This window comes from Actinia tenebrosa, unplaced genomic scaffold (genome assembly GCF_029948245.1).
Source record: "Actinia tenebrosa isolate PJP-AT-01 unplaced genomic scaffold, QUT_ActTen_1.0 PGA_scaffold16__25_contigs__length_10494907, whole genome shotgun sequence".
Taxonomy (NCBI): Eukaryota; Metazoa; Cnidaria; class Anthozoa; order Actiniaria; family Actiniidae; genus Actinia; species Actinia tenebrosa.
This window is the reverse complement of record NW_028292576.1, coordinates 1,943,395-1,967,116: the sequence shown is the minus strand read 5'-3', so window position 1 is coordinate 1,967,116 and position 23,722 is coordinate 1,943,395. Positions and strand designations below refer to the sequence as shown.

General features: G+C 34.4%; 2 protein-coding genes across 3 annotated transcripts; one reads left to right on the top strand and one right to left on the bottom strand.

Annotated features, from left to right (window-relative positions):
- Positions 1-5,555: 5,555 nt before the first annotated feature.
- LOC116300362 (achaete-scute homolog 1) lies at positions 5,556-7,453 on the bottom strand. Its single transcript, XM_031709220.2, has 2 exons — positions 6,927-7,453; positions 5,556-6,113 (listed from the first exon to the last, which is right to left on the bottom strand). The coding sequence occupies exons 1-2, from the start codon at positions 7,377-7,379 to the stop codon at positions 5,985-5,987; spliced, it is 582 nt and encodes a 193-aa protein (XP_031565080.2). The 5' UTR covers positions 7,380-7,453; the 3' UTR covers positions 5,556-5,984.
- A 3,902-nt stretch (positions 7,454-11,355) lies between these two features.
- LOC148910545 (uncharacterized) lies at positions 11,356-23,127 on the top strand. Of its 2 annotated transcripts, none has more exons than XM_089031442.1 (8): positions 11,356-11,515; positions 12,921-13,086; positions 13,890-14,053; positions 15,513-15,569; positions 16,511-16,621; positions 20,340-20,373; positions 20,659-20,767; positions 21,933-23,127. In XM_089031442.1, exons 1-8 carry the CDS (start codon positions 11,379-11,381, stop codon positions 22,079-22,081), a joined length of 927 nt encoding a protein of 308 aa, XP_088887568.1. In that variant the 5' UTR covers positions 11,356-11,378; the 3' UTR covers positions 22,082-23,127. The 2 variants fall into 2 exon arrangements, with proteins under 2 accessions (XP_088887568.1, XP_088887567.1); XM_089031441.1 differs by having other exon boundaries at positions 20,340-20,469.
- Positions 23,128-23,722: the final 595 nt, after the last annotated feature.

The following is a 23,722-nucleotide window of genomic DNA, read 5'->3' as shown; positions in this document are numbered from 1 at the left end:
CTGACACCATGTTGTAGTCGCTCAGATCGTGTAGAATCAAGATGTTTATTTCAAGCCACTGTTATAACTACTCAAGTACAATAAGTAGTGTCTATGATTATGTAATGATAACATTGGGATCATATAACATTACGTCATATATTACACTACTGGCCTGTATAAAATAAACCCAGAGAATTACAAGGAATGAATATTTTTTACTTCTAAACACGTACAAACGAAAAACCCCGTAGAATCGATTCTAATTACTTTTAGTCTAACAAAGGAAGCGGTGACTAACGAAACAGAGAACATAAAGCAATCGAAACAATCAAAGAACAAAAAAGCCAAACAGTTTTCTGGGACGAGTTTCACCTGTTGTGTTTGCAGATCTATCGGAATTATTTTTAGTCTTGACACGTACCTAACAATACTCTTTGAACGAAGAAAAGATTTGTTTTTGAATTTTTTTCTTTTTATGTTTCTTTTCCTGTTTGAATACTGTAGATTATTATCTCCTAAAAGCAGAAGTAATATAGCTCTAGTTTTATTCCCCCTCCTCCCATTTATTAAAACATCACGATAAGCTATAATACATATATACAATAAATGAGTAAACCAAAAAGGAGAATATATTTTATAGTTAGTGCATTGGTCACAGTTATCGTCTGCATATTGGTGGTTGGCTCTTTCTATTTCTTTGTGAAATAATCTTTTTTATAGAGTGTAATTAAAGGACAGTCGACTTGGCTTCATTTAGTTGAATGCTTACAAACTGGGTTACATTTAAGCATTTTTGAAGGATAGGTCCCTTTTTATTCATTTCCCAAATGCAAGGAATGTAAGCCGTTTTAACATATTGGTATCTTTTATGGTTTTGGGATTGAAAGCTGCAAAGGTTGCTAGATAGATTGAAGTCAAAATCTTTCATTTTAGACCAAGAAGAGAAATAATAAAAGTAATAGAAAAAGAAGAAAGCGCTTTCTGTTTTTTTGTTTACACAAAAGACCAAATGTTCTCACACCTTTTTCTTTAATCAACCTCAAGCCACGCGCCCGTAGCCAAATATTTAGTCTCTCGCTAACAAGCAAAATAATAGTGAAAACACACGCACAAAAGCCGATAACGTATGTTGAACTAATTTGTAAAGAGTGCATACGCTTATCCAGGAAGGCACATAATAAGTCTACGCGTGTCGCCAATAAGTAGTTTTAACACCGATAGCTAAAACTCAACAAAACAATATATCAGGCATCGTTGGACCCATATCAAATACCGCCGCAGAGAAATTAAAATTTTGTTTGTTTTGGAGTATTTTCTTGGTCATTTTTTAATAGCTCTTTTTGAAAAGTATGTCATCTGGGCCCAGTTGTACTAGTACTAAATTCTTATCCAGTGGATAAGTCGATGCTGTCATCCAATAAATGTGTCGACGAGATAAGATTTATCCGTCGGATAGCGATATCGGATCCGACGGCTAGCTTCGTGCAACCGAGCCCTGTAGTAACACCGAACAATTTTGTGCTTTGCCAAATTATAGCCAAAAAATGGAGGTAACATCAAAGTATTACTATTAATATTATTCAAAAACTTTTGGTTTTGACTTTCTAACATTATTTATCCCAATTACATTTTTTTATAAACTCAAGCCACTTTAGCGGAACGCTTTTATCATTATTGGCATTGCACAACAACCTTTTCATATAACGGTCGTTTGACATAGCATAAAGAATTTTGAAATTGCGTTGGTAAGAACAGCCCATATTGAACTTAACTGTAGAGCAAAAGTCTGTCAGCACAGCCTTCTTTTAATGTTCAATAATAATGATATATCTTGTGTCATCTTATACATCTTAATATCTTGTAAGCCTGGCCGCTCTTGAAATTGCTGGTGTTCGTATCTAAATCTTAACGAAATAACCATGTACTTCTTTTATATAATTTTTGATCTGATTAATCCGCATGTGCCTTGGAAGAGAAATAAATAAATTAGATCCAACAAAGCAATTCACCACTGTGGGCATACAAAGTATATACTTAATGTTTGATGTGCACGATGACGAGAAAAATGTTAAGTTCTTTTTTAATAGAGTCATAATACACAAGCAAGAGGTGTGTAGCTAAAAGCGAACCGTTCTGGTAAATGGACTAAGAAAAACCATCGCATCAACCGCCAGAAAATTCTAAAGTCCGCTTACGAGTTATTCTCATTATTTTTACCCCTATAGTGTCACCGTTTAACTAGTAAGTTCTATTTTAAAAGTACTTTTAAAGTTTTAGCTCATGTATAAATTCTACATTGCTTTGCCTCCCTTCTTTTTGTTTTTCTTCTCCTCAGTGTCTTTTTTGGTAAGGAGATATCAGGGTAGGAGGGGAAGAAAGGTTTAATGAACTGGGAAAGGGGTTAAAACTAAAATAAATAAATAAACTTTCAAATAAGATTTTCATATATTTGTGTTCAATTGTCTTATACCAAAATCTCTGTAAAAACATTTGAGTAAAATTGCGTATGGTCAAAGAATTTATATCTATATCTATATCTATATCTATATCTATATCTATATCTATATCTATATCTATATCTATATCTATATCTATATCTATATCTATATCTATATCTATATCTATATCTATATCTATATCTATATCTATATCTATATCTATATCTATATCTATATCTATATCTATATCTATATCTATATCTATATCTATATCTATATCTATATCTATATCTATATCTATATCTATATCTATATCTATATCTATATCTATATCTATATCTATATCTTTGTCATTAAAAATATAAAAAAATCATTAACCTTAGAGGAAAATATAATTGCATGCACTGAACTATCGACATCTAAATTTGTTCTTTGCTATAATTTTTGGCATTTACTAAGTTCGATTTGTGTGTTTTCTGTTTTTTGTTTTTGTATTTGTTCTAATTTGTGTTTATTTTATAGCTTTAAATAACTTAATACAACGAACCCGAAAATGGCAGGCACCTCATTGTCATAATTTTCAAGAGTCCAATATTAATTAAGCACTACATTTGAATTATAGATTAGAATATCGACAAAGTTAGAAAGTTTCTAGGTAACTCGTATATCTTCTATTCTGTTATCAAAAACATCTTTGCCCGCACTACAAATCTTAAAGAACCCCCCCCCCCCCAAACAACAACATGAACAACAAAACAACAACAAAAAACAAACAAACAAACAAACAAAAACCAAGAAAAAAATTAAAACAAAAAACAAAACAAAAAACAAAAAACAAAAAAATAAACCACTATGGTAGTTTTTATCTACTAGGAAATCGCAAATCTAAGCTGCATTGTCTAACTTTGTTTGAAAATAATTTCCGATTGTGATTAGAGGTTTCAAAAAAAAAATCATTATGTAAATTATCGCAAAAAGTCGAGGGAACAGAATGAAAGCGCTTACATTGGCTCAGGTAATTAAAGAAAACATTCGATATTCTTCATCGCGCATGGATTGAAGCAATTTCCTCGACACTGCGAATCTATTATTTCATCATAACACCTTATAACGTTTTTTTTATTCAGTACTAGTCCTAAAGCCATATTAAAAAACATTCAATTGAATTTCTAAAAACTAAGATTTAATACCTGCCTTTCATGATCAAGCATTCTATGGCTTATCTATCTGTTTAAGCAAATACCATGATTATTTTATAAAATATTTACTGACATTCAAATTTTTTTTTCAATTCAATAAATTTTTATTTATCAAATAATTGCCAATGAATGTTTCAATGATAAATATACAAACATTTAATTCTCTGTAGGCGTTGTCGGTTCAGCACAATGTATATATTTTGGTAAGCGATATTCCAGCAACATCATATATTGTTTGGGAATATCTTGCAAATATTAGGCCATTTATAAACGTACGCGTTCGAGTACTGTTCGGTTTTACTAGTTTCAGAGAGAGTTTCACGGGTACTTTATTTCTATCAATTTCGAAGCTAAAGAATTGACGCCGCGCGGCCGTTAAGATTCTTTTGAGTTTAGTCATACATAAATGCTTCTTCCGTCACATTGTGACATACCACCTGTCTTAGCAGTCCGACATAAAAGGAGAATTTCTTTCTACCAATTAGGGTTTGAGGATCGCTTCAGCTGAGAGTGGATTACTTCCGAGCAGGCACAAGACCGTTCTCTTCTTCTCGAATTTTTTTCATCAAAAATGTCATCAACATTTGAGGTCCTTATATCTACACTTTCGTCTCCTGGAGCCTAATGTTACCACCTCGGACACTCTCGATACCGAACTTATTGAGAAGTAAGACCAACTAAGACTTCAATGTAAATTGAAATCTTCTGAATCTCTTGTTCTACAATGACTGCCTTAATTCAAAAGGACCGGAGATTATTGTCCAAAATAAAGAAATGTCCAGAAACAGAATAAAAAAATCAGTAAAGAAAAGGAAAGAAACGGATCACTAAGATTATCTTCACGCCGTTTTGAATTTTCTTTATTTTGCCGAGTTGAGTTCGATGTAAGAAAAACTTTATTTTAACTTCAGAAAAGTGGTGCACTTTTAAGATTTCTTAACCTAAATAAGCGAACATGATAATATTTACTGTAGCTTTTCTTCATGACCATGAAATCAGCTTTTTCCGGACTCTTAGCAGGGAAGTTCTAATGCTTTACTTACTATGGGCTTCTAGTCAGTCATCTCAAGCTCGAAAAATTACGCATACAAATTAAATTTTTCCAATGGCCGTCTTTGTTTGTCGGTTGGCAATTAGAAGGCGAGTTGGTTGGTGATTAAATATTCCATTTTAGGCACGTGTATGCTAAGTGTATTTCTGCTCTTAATTTCTATATAGCGGAGCAAATATATATTTAAGGTATTGCTAAACATTAAACGAGAGTTTTTATCTTAGGGGGAAAGTTTGTAATTCATATTAAACGCTCCATATTTTTAAAGAATAATGGAAAGTCTTGCTCGTCCTTTCGAAAATGGCATTTTCTTAGGTTGAGTAAACATCAAGATAAATATATGGGAAGTGTATTCTTCGTCCCTATCTTTTTTTTTTTTTTTTTTTTGCGCTATTGGTCGCAAACTAGCTAAAGTTAATCAACTTTCGGTTTTTGAAGATGGAGCTTCGCTTTCTTAATTGTCTTAGAGCGGGGAAATAGCCATTTTCGAGATATCGCGAGAAAAGTTTTCGCCAATTCACGTAAATAATTAATCGGAAAAGAAAAGTTTTCTTTTCTTTTCATAAATGTGAATCCATTTTTTCGAAAAGCCGACTTCCAAGCATTAGTAATTTCCTAATCCTTGACTAGCCCAGAAAAAAGAATCAATAGCGCGAGTTCTCATGTAGCGAAAATAGCGAAAATTAGTCGATTTTCCATCCCTTACTTATAGCAAATCGATTTTTGTCTGCGTGAAAGAAGAAGTTCTGAACGCCGGAAGAATATGACAAGCCGGCAAGCATATTCCAAATTCAACTTCCGTTCCCTGAAAGTTAGCGTGTAGTATTCTTGAATTTCGTTTCTCGTATTGTTGAAAATTTTGATTTTCTTCCAAGAAAACGCGACAACCTCGTTCAAATTTAATGAGTTCAAATTTCGACGCAGTTGTTCAAAGGTTCTATACAGTTTATTGGTATTCTTTTTTATATTTACTCAATGATAACTATATCTCCGCTATTCTACTATCTGTATAAATTATATTTCGTCTTTGTTCTATATATTATTAATTTCTCCAGCCATAAGTCGCTGGCATTTTCATTTGGATATTTTTGTACAAATATATGTTTTAGTCAAAAGATTCATAGACGTTGAATATTGAGAAATTTTCATCATATTGGGCGTATTTCTTCTCATATTCTCTCGCCCTTTGTTTTCAATGCCAATCGTCGATTTTACGTCTGGGCGACTCATGGTGTTTTACTTGAGAACTTGACAGTTTTCGGCTCTCTGCCTTTCTCTGTATTCGCCAATAATGGTTTGAAACTTCGTCTAAATTTAAAAGCTAGTTTCATTGCTGAATTTTAGTAAGCGCTCCGATGAGTCCGCACTTCTCGGTCGCTGTTGTGTGCTGTATGAAAAAATATTCGTCTTCGAATATTCGTCTTTGAATTCGCCTTCTCGTTTCTGGAACAGAAAAGCAAGATTTACCACATATTACTTTGAAGCAAGAACAATAACCAGTCTTCATTTAATTTTACATATAAAGAACAGTTCATTTTGACCGGAAAAAGATGAAAAAAATATTAAATCGCATATTCAAACGAATTAGTTTAATCTGACAGCTCCTTGGCTAATAGCAAGGAAGCCATTCTGCTTTCCAAATGCATAGTACTTAAAGTCGGAATCTTTTCGCCATTCTTGAACTGTAAAACATCACTAAATTTGTTTTAACAGCTCTCCCAGTGTATTAAAGATTGAATATGAAATGAATCTTTCATTTCGCTTTGACTTCCTCCTTTTGTACCTTTCTACCGATCAAAAGCAATATATTGCTTTAATATTTTTAACGCAAATAGTATCAGGCAGATTTAGATTTATACAAATTTGAAATTAGGAATCGAAAAAATAAGGGTATTTAAACTAAGGCCTTGCTTTGGCGCGCAAGTGAGTCCTTAGCGATTGTCAAAGGAACCTTGCTATTTACGAGTTTCTCTTGGCCGCAATAAGAAGTCTGCTTAGCTACGCAGCGAGAGACGATCTTCAAAAACAAAACACATAACCTTCTACCACAAGACAAAAACAAGATCGAAGCGTCAAAGCGAAATAACATGATTTCCACAAGTGCAGCGATAAAAGACTAAAAAGAGGTTTGATCACGATGAAAAGGAAAAAGAGAATTCCGAATACTGACTCAGTTTTGGAGCATTCTTTGTGCAATACGCGTTTGATGCCACTATCGAATTCATCTTAGAATGGCGGGAAAATTTCGGTACTTACGAGGTCGGTGGCGATCCACTCAATCGATGAGCTTCCAGCAGCTGTATCCAGGTCGGATTCAGTACATATCTGGTGTTTATTCGCTTGACTAAGCAGATGTTGAAGATGACGGATATATTCGATGGCGCTTCGCAGCGTTTTAACTTTCGATAATTTTTTATTCTTTGGGTCTGTAGGCACATGTTTTCGTAGCCGTACGAATCCGTCATTAACAAGCTTTACTCTCTTTCGTTCTCGGGCATTTCGACGAGCGACTACGGCAGGTTCTTTTTGTTTGACAGTGCTAACCGCCCTCCGTCTTCTGGTTTGGGTTAAAACAGGTGCCAAAAGAGGGTATTTATTAGTCATTCTGGAACCCTCTGCATTTTCCTCTTCGCTCATTTGTGAAAAGCGTATAGTTGTAGCTGTTGGAATCGTAAAAGCCGAACTTTTTTCGATGTCTTTTATACTCATCGTATTGATTGAAGCTACAACCTTGAGTCTTGGTTTGTTGTTGCGATGGCTGAGCTGTTTGATTTAACTCTTTCGGCAGCCCAAATAACTTGGCATTTATATCAGAATATTACGATAGGCTAAAGTGCTAATGTACTGGACCAGGCCTTGGCAAATGCTCACATTTCATTGGCTTTTGAAGAACAATGAACATTTTCATGATAGAATAAAAAATCGTTTGATGGACTAGAGCCGGGCAGAAACAATCCCGTGTAGGTTTTTTTTCGTTATTAAAATGCCATCTCAAAGCATCCCTAATCTTACGTACAAAGATTTTGTATCTTTCTTTTATAAAATAACTCTCACAATTCATGGTAAAACCGTAAGAACACCCATACATATTTAGATAAAAATATTTGTATACACATCGTCTTTACAAAACTCTTTGTTCCATTTAGACTCAAAACTAAGAATAGTTTAATTACAAAGTTAAATAAAGCTTTGGCAACCTAAAATAATAGACAAAAAGGAATGTGATCTTCAATACACTACGACGTGTGCCAAACCTTACTAGATTTGCACAATTTAGCCTCTATCAATGACTGTTCAATGGTGTAGGTATTAAATATTTGGGCGAAACTTCATTCAGCTTTCGTTAAATTACTACATCCCACACAAGCACCGAAACAAAATCCAAACGACACTGAATAATTCGGTAGCAAAAAAAAAAAAAAAAAAAAAAAAAACCCTTTTATCAGATTTTTTACGGCTATCCTAATTCCTGAGGATCGAGATTCAATCAGTTGTGGTTGGTATGTTATCTTCTTATAGATTTATAGCGACGGCCCGATTTAGGGAGACTCGTATTACAGATAAGAAATTGAAGACGAAAACTGCTTCTCCAATAAGAGTTCTATAGTGCTAGACACAACAAATTGCTGCGAATTTAAAAGTCTTAACTTGTGATAGCGCAATAGATTTTTCTTGCTATCTACCTAAGGCCTCTAATTGTATTTGACATCTGCTGAAAATTTGTTTTTGACACCAGAAATCCATTATTAATTGATTGACCATGAAAAATGGTATACGCATGCGTGGCATCCCCGACGCTTCACACCTGTTGAACCTGGCAACGTGGATCGTTTTTTACACAAAATAAGGAATTCCCGGAAAATGTTTCTTATAAAAATTCCCCCTTGTCCTTCCTCCATTGATGTATAAAGCCTACTTGAATTGAGAACTGGATTAATTTTGAAGAATTCATTTTCAATTTGCTGTTTTTTAAACCATCTTTTGTTTCAAAATTACTTGTAGTCGTGCTCATTGATCGACAGAAGAAACAACACGATCGTCTATTGTCCTTAAGAATGGTCACAAGCCACTCTTTTAGCACTAATAAAGGTCTTAATTACTGGTTTTGTTCAAAGTCTATCAATTCTTGGATCGAGAAGTATTTGCGAGTGTTTGTAGTTTCTGCACTAATGTACGGCCCACCCTGGGCCAGATTTTTCCAATTAAGGCCAACAATTGAGTCATGACCTCTAGGAAGACGAGTGCCTAAAACATTTGACCGCTTATTAGGTTCACCATAGACACAAGATTTTTAGTTGAAATAATGATAAGTTAAAACTCTATGTTAAGCTAAGTTTTTCCTGACTCAGCTCCACACAACAATGATTGATTATAATAACTGGATTATTAAAAAATCAGCAGCTGCGAAATGCTGTCAATTTTCTTATTGCATGTTATACTGAAAATTAATACTGATCAATTGATGAACTATATGTACCATGTAAATATAAATCATGTAATAGAAATTATCCTGTGATACAATAGGATAATAATAGTAATAATAATAATAATAATAATAATAATATAATAATAACAACAACAATAATAATAAAATAATAATAAAATTGTAAATTCATTGAAAAAGTTATTAAAAGCCGTTCAGTTTATTTGTCTTTGAAGTCTTTGGTCTATACACGGAGCACTTTCGTTTAAGTTTTCAGTATTTAAACGAAAATGAACTTTTTCGGGGATTAATTTAAGCTTCATATATATCTATATATAATACTATTAAATATGAAATAATCCCGGCAAAGCTTTGCTCTATTTTTTGTTAGTCGTTAGTAGACCACATTGATTTATCTAGAGCCGCAAAGAGTTACTATAATCCGTTAAAACATTACTGCAATTTTATTTTCTCTGTTTCTCCTCTTTGTTGATGATCGTTTTCAATTTCTTTTTTTGTCTTTAGTCACTTACTTTCTTATTGTCTTTTCATTTCTCTCCTCTTTTTTGATATATAAGAGCCAATCACATTTATTACACCTTTTTAGTAGAATATTCGTGCTATCGCGCAATTGCTATACCATGATCGAGCGTGTACTCCTGAGATTTGTCACTAACTTTTCACCCTTTTCAGCCAAAAAACTTTACTGGTCATTATTTATCGTTAAAAATATTTTTCTCGGAAGTAATAATATTTATGATTAATTGTAAAAGGACTTTGTATCGTCCAATTCTGGCTCTAATCATAATCAGAATAAACAAACTCAACTCCACAAAGTCATATTGCCATAAATAGCCTTTTGCTATAAATAACTGTTCCATCGCTCCTGCGGTGATGTTCATCGTCTCAGAATAATCACTGCGCGGTCGCTCGACCATTCACAGCTCGAGAAACCACTATATTCAAGTCTAAAGTTATACTACTAATAATTATTATTACTACTGAGCTGTTATCGCGCGCAGTTTCTAGGGTGAGTGTAACGTCATCCTTATTAAACCTATTTGTTATTTTCTTTGGCGACTCAATTTAATAAATGAATATCTTGGCTAAAAATTACCATTTATGGACACGTTTACTGAAAAATGAAGCTTCTGATCGAAAATATGTGGATTCAACAACGATATATACATGTATTTCAATAATAAAAGGGTCGGCAGGGTAACTGATCTTCAGAGACAATTGTTTCGGAATTTTCCAAATGAGCAACAAGTTGACATAGTCCTTACACTGTAGTAATAATAATCTTCTTTCTTGTGTGTCTGAACTATTTACAATAAGATTTAACTTTTTAATAGTTTCTAATAATAATAATCCTCTTTCTTGTGTTTCTTAAGTATTTGCAATAAGATTTAACTTTTTAATAGTTTCCAGGCACAACCGGCGCATCCAATGGCTCTTCTTTTTGAGCCTTTGTCATCACGAATAAACGGGCGTTTTCGTAGCAATTTTGAAAAACATTAGAAGGTATCAAGGCTCAGTATCGTGAGATTGCGATATCTTTATTGATCTGCGGAGTGAAGTTTTCATCGGATTTGCTTTTTGTGGGAAAAAATGGTCCGTAGTGAAAAGGATTGCAAGCGAATTTAGGCCCCGTCCACACGTATCAGGATATTTTTGAACAAAAATACAGCAACTTTTTTGCTGCCAATTGGCCTTCCGTCCATTGAATACGGTAGACCACGAATCCGCATCTTTTTAAATACGGTCTACAGAGTGGAATTTTTTGAATACGGTGTGAATCGGGCGTTGTGTGGATGGTAATACATAATTATACATAATTACATAATCGTAAATCTCGCTATGTATAGATAATTTACCATTGGCTACTTGAATCAAATACAAAATGTGACAAGAAAAAGAAAAGAAAAGAAAAATAAATTATTATAATTACAAACAAAAGATATTCGATTGTGTTACGATTAATTTTTTTCTTACAAAAGGCAATGAAAGAATCCGAGGCCGTCCTTGTCATTATTTATATTGTTAGGCCCGTAAAAAGGCTAAAACTCGTCGGATTGACTCCAAATTGCGCACAGAGGCAAAGAGTGGCAACAAAAACAAACGGGCAAAAATTGGTAAGCTTACTTATATTATTTCACAAACTTTCCTTTAAAAAAACATTGCTTGGGCATCCTGTGGACAAACTTCATAAAAGTCTTTCTAAAAGAATGCTGGGTAATACAAACGCTGAATACTGCGGGCTCAGATAGGCTGGAAATTTAAACATGGCGACCGGCTTCGACAAGGAAACGCAAGAATACATTGAAGCTGAGATTAAAGAAGTAAAAGCTAAAATATTAGAGAATATAGACGGAGTAGAGATTATATCTTTACATACTTTGAACGTCCAAGTTAGTCTAAAGTAAGTTTTAATTAGAATTTTGAATTTAGTATTATTTGGAGCTTAGATTGTGTTTGCTGTCTTTGTTGCTTAGCCTATTAAATACGCTATATTTATTGCATTTGAAGCCAACAGTTATTACATTCGAAGCCAGCTTTTTTATGTTAACAAACCTTTTTTGAGCCCCCCCCCCCTTTTTTTTTTTTGGTAAACAGAGGTGAAATTTACCTTCATTTATTAACCCTTTCACTACTAGAGCGGCCAAAAACGGCCAGCGGAAAGACATTTTTGCTTTTCAATTACCCGTTCCCTAGGACATTTGTATGTGTTGAAACATGTGGGTTATTGTTTTTTGGGTCATTAACAAATCATATTCTATCAACAGCTTTGATGTGTTATGTATGAGTCAATTCCAAAGGTTCCCATCCCTCCCCCCCCCCCCCCCCCCCCACCCAGGCAACCCCCTTTTTTGAAAAAAATTGGTCAAATTCCCCACCATGCGGCCAACAAAATGATCAAATTTCCCACTGTTTAGTCTCCACTAAGTGGTCAAATGCCCGCCCCTCCAGTCTGATGAATCTCTTATTTTACCTAAAAAGTACAAAACTGAGCCTGTATACATCCAACAAGTTTCATGCTAAGTACCTTTTGAGATCATTTTATCATTTATAGCTTTAATTTTATAAGAATCGAGACTTGAAATCTTCGCCAACTTTGGAAATTAGCATAAACATATTTATTGTTTTAGACTCCAAAAACTTATCTTCATCTACTCGTTCTGTACTGTCATCCACATTGAAAAGTTTTGCTTCTTTTTCTTTTTAATTCCAAGCTTTTCTTTCCCTGTTTCTCAAAGAAGCAACAAGTATGAGATTGTATTTTGAAACCAAATTTTTGTAACCGTGGCCATTCGATTTCAATGAGGTCGTAATCAATTTGAAGTTCAACCTTTCTTTTGCCTTTCTTTTGGAGAGAATGCACAAAGAGATCCACCAAGAAAGCTTTTCTAACTTCCCTTGTGCTATCCCAGATTTTAAACAAAGGTATTTGGGATTTTTTAAAATTCACAGGCGAACCAGAGTCCTCTAAGCACTGATCCACAAGCCTAAAATTTTGCAATACGCTAATTTATGCAAATTAGATAAGGGCCGCTATATTTAGTCAAAAGTCAAATGCCCACCCATTCAGACATATATTCCCGGGGGGGATGGGAACCTTTGGAATTGACTCATACATTATAAGATCTCAATATCTAGTGAGCATATGTTTTTTCATTTTGATATTGAGAAATAAAAAACACCCTAATTATGTTCCAGGAATAGCCTTTGTTGGACCCTCTTAGCCTCTAGTAGTGAAAGGGTTAACAGTAGCTTTGTGTTTTGCAATAAAACTATACATGATTGATTCAATTATTAATTATTCATAGAAGAACCAAGCACAAACAAGTTACTGTAAAAATGCAGTTTCCAAGAAACTATCCCAAAGAATCAATTTTAACTGAGCTCAAGAGTAGTGTTTTGCCACCTAAATTATTGAATAGAATGATGGAATTATGTGATCAAGAAATGAAAAAACATGTTGGAAAGCAGCAGGTATGATGATGTGATAACTGATAAGTCAAACAGGCCATTTAGATTTAAATATTTTTATATGCAGCATCAATATCATGGGTACTACCACTATCAGAATCCCTTGCACCCTTTGTTTTTTGACTTGATTAATGATTTGCAACACATTCTTTTACCGGTAGCTAAATGATATTGCATACAGATTCATAGCATTAAGATCATTAAGATATGGCATACAGATCATAGCATTCCTATGATCCTTCTTCAGTTTTTCTTTTTCGTTCTATAATTATATGTTAATGTCGCATTCTTTTTCAAATTCCTTGTTATTACAAGGGCTCTAAGGCAAGGCTGTTGTGTGAAATATTTGAAGGCTGTTGTGTGAATTTGAGTAATAAGTCTTTTTTGACCTTTTATTTAGCTTCTGTTGTCAAACGATTTGTTACTTAGAATCCATTTGAGAAGAGGTTCCAGTTGTATGCCAAAGTTAGTTATTACGCATTGATAAATTAATCAAATTCAACTTAAAGCTCAAGAAATGGAACTCCTCTATTAGCTGTTCTGTTGATGAGGAAAGCACTGGGCCAAGTTGGCATTGTGGTGCATTGTGGGGCTTTTTAAAGGGACATATTTCCAAGATGGCATTTATGATTTCGTCCCCGAATGCATAACCACAAAGCACTAGCTGTAATGCAAATTCAACCCGGTTTTTTCCTTGACCTAGGAACAGCTAATTTCTAATTAACGGATCTTTCGAAGCCCAGGAAAATTTTCCAAATTTAATTATCTGCTATTTTTATCTTAAACTTTTATTTACCCTTTTACAGGTTTTTCTTTTAGTCTTATTCTTACGAAAATTCCTTGATGAAAACCCATTAATTGTGTGCAGTGAAGAACTTGCCTATGTGAAAGATAAACTGATTACACACAAAGACCAGTTTAAGGTCAAACAAAAGACAGGAGTAATCAGTATTTGTATCAACCAAAACAGGTATATAATATATATAAATCATACGTTATCAATACTGTAGGCACATCTAATCATGAATAGGTCTACCTAAGGTGCATCATTTTTTCCCTTGCAAAGCATATGTCTCTACTGATTTAAAAAAATTCTCTGTTTATATTACATATGCATGATAATTGTCTCTTCTGAAGCATATTACCATTAAACAAAGAAATGATTGTTGTGGAAACAATGTGATCTTGCATTCCTATGTTACAGAAGATGCATTTGCCCGATCCAAAAATATTTTTGGTTTTACTGTTTCAAAACCATAACACAAAACCATTTCACAACCATAGCAGGGTACTCTTGGTTAATTGTTTTGCACATCTTGTTACATTAAGGTTAAAGTACTGCCACTACGATGAAATTTTAATGTCTCCAATCTTTACTATTTAGTACTTTGATTTAAGTACTTTGCAAAAGAAGAAAACTGGCGTTTTTCATTTCTTGTTAGCATTTTTGGTTTAAGAGATATTTAAGTTTTAAGTTTATGCTAATCAGGAGGTTGATGACATCATATTCTCAACTCTCAGTTTCCTTTGACATGCTGTAGATTTCAGTATATCTCTGAGAGTATTTGATGAGTGTCATCCAAACTTTGCAGTAAACTTGTATTCAAAATATGAAACATAAAAATGCACTAAACTGTGGTTGCTATAGCAACACACTAGTGTCTAGGCTGTGAAACTTAAAAAGTGGGGGCTAAGATTGGAAAATGTAATAGACTACTGTAGTATAGGGAAGCACTCTTCAATGTCACCCAGCAGGTTCATGTCCCGTAGTGATTGGTAATCCTGTGTGAGTAGAGTCATTTGTTTGTTCTCCTGTGCTTTGAGGGTTTTCCGGGTTCTTCAGTTTTCCTCCCTCCATAAAAATCAACTTTTAAATTCCAATTGGATCCAGTGTTAGGAGAGCCATTCTGTGAAATCCACTGTTAATCCCATTATTATTATATTATATTATCTATATAGTATGGGAAAAGAAAAAAAGGAGGGGGGCGCTGTAGTCCTCAGTGGCCCCTGTATAAATAAATCAGGAAATTTAATAACCCATTTTTTTTCTAGAAAAACATTTACTTTGACAAATGCTGCAAGTTCGAACCCAAACCTAAGAAATTAAGTTCAAAAGTTCATACCCCACCCATTGAAGAAATTGGAAATTCTGGAGGGGAGGGGGACCAGAGAAAGGACAAAATTACAGAGTTTGTATGGAAGAAAATAATTTTCTAATTATTAGAAGTTCTTGGGGGTGAAGGGGTGAGGGGGTCCTTTTAAGAATTTCCTTCATTTGTGGTCAGGGTTATGGATATTTCTGGAACTACAATTTGTGTTTTGAATCCTTTATGAATCGGTAATTAGTTGAATATAAGACTTTGGCTATAAGCAAGAATAATCAAATGAATATCACCTCACTTTAAGATTTTTTTTTTTTTCATCTACAGTTATTTTATGAACTTAAAATTGACAATTCCAGATGATTATCCAGATGAAGCTGTTAGGTAGTATGAATTCAAAGTTATTTACTAGTTTATTCATTACATTAAATAAATACATTTTCATATATTTTTACAGTGCATGCAGTAATTCTGATTCGGGCAGCCTGCATACCTGAGTCTATACAGAGATCCCAAGTTAAAGTGCCTATGACCCCTAACTCAATGTTTTCAGCATTGATCCTACATGAAGTTAAAAGTTAAATTATAGTAAAATATTTTTATATGATTTGAGTGATTTTAATGCCATTGTATATTGTAGTGAAAGCTAAACATTGATTTGTAGATGATGATGGCGACAACGAAGATGATGATGATGATAAATAATAACAAGTTTTTATATAGCGCTATTTCCATTGCCGTCCAAAAGCACTTAAAGTGTATATGACACGAAAACATTTCATCGTTTAAAATGTATAGTTTGTTAATAATAATGAATATATGGTAATAAAATTTGTTTCAAAAGCTTATTTCTTGAGATATGTAAGAAAAGTTAGCCAAACTTGTGACGTCATCTTGTTGACACGTACTCTAGATTGGGTAGTAATGCACAAAATATAAATTGTAATTCGTATAAAATAACAACAAAAGGCATATTCTATTCAGCTTCATTTGATAGCTTACGTAGTACTCTTCAAATGCTGGGGAACTGAAAAGTGTACTACCTGAAATTAAGATTCTACATTCAAACATATTTCGTGTATTTGTAGCTAAATCTGGAGACTTGTAAACAAAATGACGTCACAACTTGTGCTAAATTTTCTTGAATTTCTAGAGAAATACGTTTTTGAAACAAATTCAAATGTGATATTCTTATTAATGCCAAAAAAAAATACACATTTTTAACATTAATATTTTTTCGTGTCATATGCACTTTAATCAGAATGCATCATTGTTCCTTGTGTCAAAATGTTTGCTGGTTCACAAAATCTTTTACTTTTCTTCAGCATAGAACCTAAGCAATCTAATTTTCCAAAGTCCTTGGAAAAAGTGTTTGTTGGTCAAGCTGTTGATATGGCAAGACAGTGTGTTCAAGCCCCAATTCGAAAGAATCCAAAGTAAGTATATTTACATATCATTTACGACATTGGGTTTAAAATATTAAGAGTAGATGTCAGCAAAAATCAAACAAAATCGAAATTTGCTGGCAACAGTCAAAAAATCAAAAGGTTACATATAGCCAAAACAAATTGTGGTATACTTCGTTTTTTGAAATATGGCTTTATTTCCGAGAAAAACGAGAAAAACCAATTTGTGCATAACTGACCCTCTGAGAGAGCCAAAATATCATCCAACTTCGAGTGCCTCGCGTGCCTTTGCAAAAATGTGTATGGACTAGATTGTTGAAAAACTTTCCTTAACACTGTCTTGGCTTCGAATCTGTGAAATTTTATTATTTTCCAATAAATTTATGTTGGCGAAAATTTTTTTATTACCAAGTTACTTTGGCACGTCATCAAATATAAAGAACTTTCAAAAAATATTTAAACCATTTGCTATATAAAATAATACGTCGATATTTAGAAATTGAGAAGTTAAAACAATGTTCTAATCGTGAGTAAAGTGATTGTTTTGGGTATTTTGATTTGCGACGAGTAATAAGGGTTTAAAATTATAACTTTTTCTTCTCAAACAAAATAATATTCTGCTGTACTTCTATGGATGTATTGAGCACTGTTTTACAAAAAATTGATTCACAGATTTCTTATATATATATACACACATATATATATACTGCTGTTTGCATAAACTTTGACCATTTGTGCATATATGGTACTAGTATATTAAAAGTATATCAAATATTATGGGATATGATCCCAGATATTGTTTTTGAGTTGTCTATCACTAGGGCTTTCTGGAAAAAATATTGGGAATGACATCCCATAATTTCTGGTATACTTTTGACATACTTGTATATATATATATACACTCAATTGAAGAATGGTTGTCGGGTTCAGAAACATAGATTATAGAAGCTGAGACTGAAATGGCACATGGGAAGTACGTTAATTAGATTCATGCTGTGACCGGCGACCATAATATGCATCATCCACTATTTAATTCGCGTTTGGCATTCTAAACTGACTGCATAGATGGCGCAAATTAATAAATTATGATACAATTATGTCATTTCCCATGTGCCATTTCGGTCTCAGCTTTTATGTTCTATGTTTCTGAACCCGGCAACGATCCTTCAATTGAGTGTATATAAATGGTCAAAGTTTATGCAAACCGCAGTATATCTGTATATATATATATATGTATATCTATATATATGTATATTATGTAGTGTTTAAAAAACGAGTAGGAGTGTTTTATCAGGTATAAAAGCACGAGGCGTAGCCGAGTGCTTTTATACCTGATAAAACATAATCTACGAGTTTTTTGAACTGCTTAAAAGACTCATTAATAATTCATAAGCTAATGGTCCAATTGGAGCCACCATACACGTCACGTGCATGAACCTTTATACCCGATAAAGTCCTCTTCATTAGTATTCAAGTGATTTTATATAAAGACCACTCGAATACTATGAGGATGACTTCATCAGGGATGAAGTATACATCCAAGTTTAGATGAAGACATAGAGCTTCATCAAGGTCATAGTCAACCCTAATGATCTTTGACTAACGTGCCTGTCTTTGCCTTGGCACACAATATCCAACATGTGGGAGCTTCTATTGAATCTGGTTGCGCATGCCCGTGACGTCAAATCTCTATCAAAGTATAAAAATCCATGTTCGTGATGTGTATGGTGGCTCCAGTTGAACCAAAATCTTATAAATTGTTCATGAGTGTTTTAAATATATTTAAAACACTCATTAATAATTCATAAGCTTATGGTCGAGTTGGAGCCACCATACACGTCACGTGCATGAACCTTTATACCCGATAAAGTCCTCTTCATTAGTATTCAAGTGATTTTATATAAAGACACATGTGATCTTTATATAAAGACCACTTGAATACTATGAGGGTGACTTCATCAGGGATGAAGTATGCATCCAAGTTTAGATGAAGACATAGAGCTTCATCAAGGTCATAGTCAACCCTAATGATCTTTGACTAACGTGCCTGTCTTTGCCTTGGCACGTAATATCCAACGTGTGGGAGCTTCTATTGAATCTGGTTGCGCATGCCCGTGACGTCAAATCTCTATCGAAGTATAAAAATCCATGTTCGTGACGTGTATGGTGGCTCCAGTTGAAACAAAATCTTATAAATTGTTCATAAGTGTATTAAGCAGTTCAAAAAACTCGTAGATCGTGTTTTATGAGGTATAAAAGCACTCGGCTACGCCTCGTGCTTTTATACCTGATAAAACACTCCTACTCGTTTTTTAAACACTACATACACTCGATTGCAGAAACGTTGTAGTACATTTATACACATATCTAATTTATTCAGTATATTTAATAATATGCAAAACGGAAAAATCGAAAATTTGAAATGACCAGAATAATTCTTAACATCCCCCCTTAAAGTCAGGCAAAAAAATACGATCCCCCCCTAAGCTTGTAGCTTCTTCCAAAAATTGTGCACACACCCCCACCCACCCATTTTTCTGATAAAAATTTGCCCATCCCCCCTTTTTTCTACCAAAATGTTTCCGATGCCCCCCCCCCTCCCCCCTGCCATACATTATGAACGCAGCCTAAGTAGTATCACACGATAGAAATTTCCTTTTCTTATACAATATTCCGTGTGAATGATAAAAGCTGACTTAACGATATAATTAACCTGAGTAGTTATAGATACTGTCAAAAATAACACCAATGTTTTTGGCATGATCAGAAGGATAAATAACCTCAGTTCCCACAGTGAAAGGTGATAGAACAGGAGCAGAGCGAAAGTGTAAGGAGTAATTTACGCATCATGCAAAGTTCTTGTCAGCGGGATGTAAGAGGAGCACAGGGAACCCAATATTTCAAGAGTGCAAGTAAGATTCAGAAGAGGGTATCCACGAGTTTGCTATGCGGCAGTTTGATATATTGAATATTCTGTCATTTGATGTTTTAATAATATCATTAGAAGCTGAAACCCAAATGATGCATGGGATGTATCCTAATTAGATGTATCTTACTAGTGATTCAATACATTCGATAGGTTGTTGCACTGACAAATAGCATGGAGGCGTTTTGACTGTGTATCTCAAATTAATACATCAGAGGATAATTGTGTCATTTTCCAGCATACCGGTACCGTTGTGTTTTAAGCTAAAAAATGATTTTGCGATTGAATGTATACACATCTTGAAAGTTCAGATCAGTCGCACAAAAACCGTGATAATTATAGGGAAATATCATATGTAATACTTTAGTTTTTAAACCAACGTGCAAAGTTTTTTTTACGTTAAATCGACAAATTTCAACGCAAAGCTGGTCAGTTTTACCAAATAAGGCGTGTAAAAGCTCGTTTGACAGCACAAAGCGCGTGCATAGAAGTATTCAAATACATTAAATGTGGTCATATTTTTGCGCGTTGCGCTGTAATCCTATGTTTATCTGGTTGAAAGAAAGTTATCAAATCATATAAATTATTTAGGCCGATCTGATAGAATACATTGCACTGCATTTCTAAATCCACAAGCTGACCCCCTCTAATAAGCCCCCCCCCCCCCCCCCCCCCCCCCTCAAATATGCCTGAAATAAATAAACCCCCTGGGGGCTTAGTCTAACCCAATAACTGTTAAATGTCATTCAGACTGCATCAAAATCACAATTATTTAATTTATTCTTATTTATTTAGTTTTATGATATGAATTGTGTCTTTTAGGGCACCACCATTTGTACCAAAGCCATCATTAAAGGTAGTCTCTGATTTCCTAATTAAAGACTGTATTAGACGGTACCCAACAGAGGAATGTGCATTGTGCAAGAAGAGAGCTCTTCCAACAGAACCAAAAGTATGTTACATTAATGGCTCTTGTCAAAATTTTCCCATTTTGACTTGCATTGATTAGGATTGACATAGAAACCATTCACATCTCACTAGTACATACATACAAACTCCATGCCCCTTCTGTTTTGGAAGTGATTCACAATATGTAGCACTCTGTTATTTCTCTTTGAATTTGCTGTCATTTTTATTTCAGGATTGTGTTACGAATCCTAAGGATGCAAAGTTTGTTGAGCGTGTCTACTGTTCACATTTGTTCCATTTTACCTGCCTCGATGAATATATGAAAACTCCACCCTTTACTGGTATAAACAGTGCATTTCATATTTTTAAAATAGCAAACATCTATTTAATTTAATTTAGTTATGACATATTTTTTGATATGACATTTTTCTTAAAGTGTACCTAACCCCTAGTTATGAAGGTTTATACTCAAAGTTTCAACAGTGTTTATTGTAAATCTGATCTCTTATAATGGCTAGTGTTTAGTATTAAAAATCAAAACATACACTCAAAAGCCTGGGGTGACGTCACAGTCAGCAATGTAATGTAAGTATAAACCTTCATAACTTAAAGATGCAGCATTCAAATGAAGAAATATTTCACCATTCATTTATTCACATTATCAATACTGAAAGTATTGTAACAGGGGTTAGTTGCACTTCAAAGTTACAAACATCAATCAGACTATTTTAATACTAGTAATAATTGGTCATATTTATAGCTACCAACTTCATTGTCAAGGACATTTAAGGGCCTCAGTGAGAAGTGTGTTGGTCAATCTAATTATTATATAGTTATAACTATTATGGTTAGTCTTTTGGACTTAAAAACACTGTATGAGGGCGCATCAGTAGGTAAATGTAGGAGGCTAAAGCACTAGAGTCCGAGTAAGGGTTCAAGCCCTGTCCAGTACAATTGCATTTTGGCCTAACTGTACAACCCTTGCAGTACAGTTAGTACAAAACAATACGATAGGATCCGATACGATACAATACAGTAAGGTACGGTACGGTACGATACGATACGATACGATACATTCAAAAACTCATGAATAAGTTATGAGACTTTGCACTGGAGCAATTTGATTCCACTCCATTAACTATGCTCTCACGTACGATTATTGACGACCCCCAGAAAATCGTTCACAAGTGAGTTTGGCATGCTGTCTTCAACTTGTGGGAGCTGCGCATGATGTACAAATGTCTATCAAAGTATAAAAGTCCATGCTCACGACATTTGTGAATCAGTTCAATATACTCGCAGATCGTGTTTTATCGGGTCTATGACACTCCTCGTTTATTAAGCAGTACATACCCTCCCCTCCCCTCCTCTTCCCTCCACCAAAATACCGAGAGTAACCTAAAGCACAAAGTTGCTTGATTCTATAAAACTACTTGAGTTATTTGTACGTCACATTCATTTATACTTTCAATGGCAAATTCCACATTACAAGTTTTCTCTTTCCAGGTGGCAAGAAGTGCCCTGTATGTGGCAATACAATTTATCATGACCGTTGGCAGATAACACCAAAACTTGCAGAAGAACGTTGGGCTCATAAAGAAGCCAAGAACAGGGAACTTTCTGAAGTTGTTGACTTCTTGGGTGATTGTACATAAGTGTTGGTTGATAAAAAAAAAGAGACTTCTGAATCATAACTACTTTGTTTTTCCTCACCTAAACCCGAAGACATGCATTTGATGGATTGTTTCTCGCCATTATTATCTTATTACTAGCGGGAACCATTAATTCAGAACGAATATTTAACCGCTTCAGTGAATTTTACCCATATTCCTTTCGGTCGAGTCGCGTAGGCTTGAGCCGGTCGACGACAACGTTTTTTGAATTGACTGTATTTCAATGTCTTCGAGAGCAAAGTCCTCTCACTTTATCATTTTTAATTCATCTCTTGAAATCCTGGTTCACGTCTGTTACTTTTGTAATCTCACTCGGCCAGTTTTCTCGCCATGTTTTGTGCTGCTCGTCTTTCTAAGATTACAGCACTTCTACCAAGGTTTACCCTACATTAACATTATCCGAGCTCCAAACTGTATCTATATAGCTCAAGTCTTCATTATCAAAATCATTCTGTTGTATTTGTTTCTTGATAATAACTTTCTAGTAATCGTAATTTATGCCTTTATCACCAACAAGTTAGGCTCCTTCGTAGCCGTCATTAGTTTCGGTCCCAGATCCTCCCTGTCTTTCCCAATAACGCGTTACGGGGGGAGGGCTCAGGAAGCGTGAGGATTAGGGACCGAAACTAATGTCGGCCGCCGGCTGCGAAGGAGATTACCAACAAGTTGGATCACTGCAACTCCCTCTAATTGTTCTTCCCAAGTATGTCATCAAGCGACCTTTGGGCAAACCTTCTCGAACATTGCATTCCAGCTTTAAGCAGTTATTGTTCATCCTTCAAAACCAAAGCCTATCGCTTTCTATTTTGTTGCTAACTACTTTTCGATTTGAGCCCACGATGTGCGCGCGCAGGTTTTGAACTTCAAGACGGCAAAACCCTCAAATTTTGCACATGACTCTATATATTTTGTTCTTGTTCTTGTTCTTGTTGTTGTTGTTGTTATTTTCCAGAATAACTGGTAATATCCCATTATTTTTCAAAAGTTTAAGACAATTCTGTTTATTCAGTAAAACAATGTAAAACATCGTTCTGTTTGTTTTGTGCTCAATTTTTACGATAACTTGCACACGTAGAACAATCCAGGAACAAAAAAAAAGTTTTACGATCGTCTACAATAGGTTTGTTAAAACAACTTATCAGTATTTTATAAATATAGTGTAAGTTACGTGTTTGGAGAAAATTGTTTCTTCCTTATTTTCGGTTTTATGATTTCTTTTGTACATACAGTGGCACCCCGTTAATAAGGACACCGTTGGGACGGACAAAACTCTCCTATGATCAGTGTGTGGTCCGTTGATACGCAAAAACTGACAATATAATCCGAATTAAGCTCATTATATCAATAAACAAATACAGTAAAGACGTCTTCAAATTTCAAGTGACCTTAATGCGGGGTTGATTTTGTATGGAAACTATCAGTCAGGTCCTAGAAATGTGTCCTTTGTACTTATTAACGGGTGTCCTTATAAAGCGGGTTAACGTTAATTTAACAGAAAATGTATGGAGCTTTCGTTGGGACTTTGAAACCTGTCCTCAATAGCGAGGTGTCCTTATTAAGCGGGTGTCCTTAGAGCGGGGTCCCACTGTAGTTTGATTTTCGATATTTTTCTTCGAAAATTGT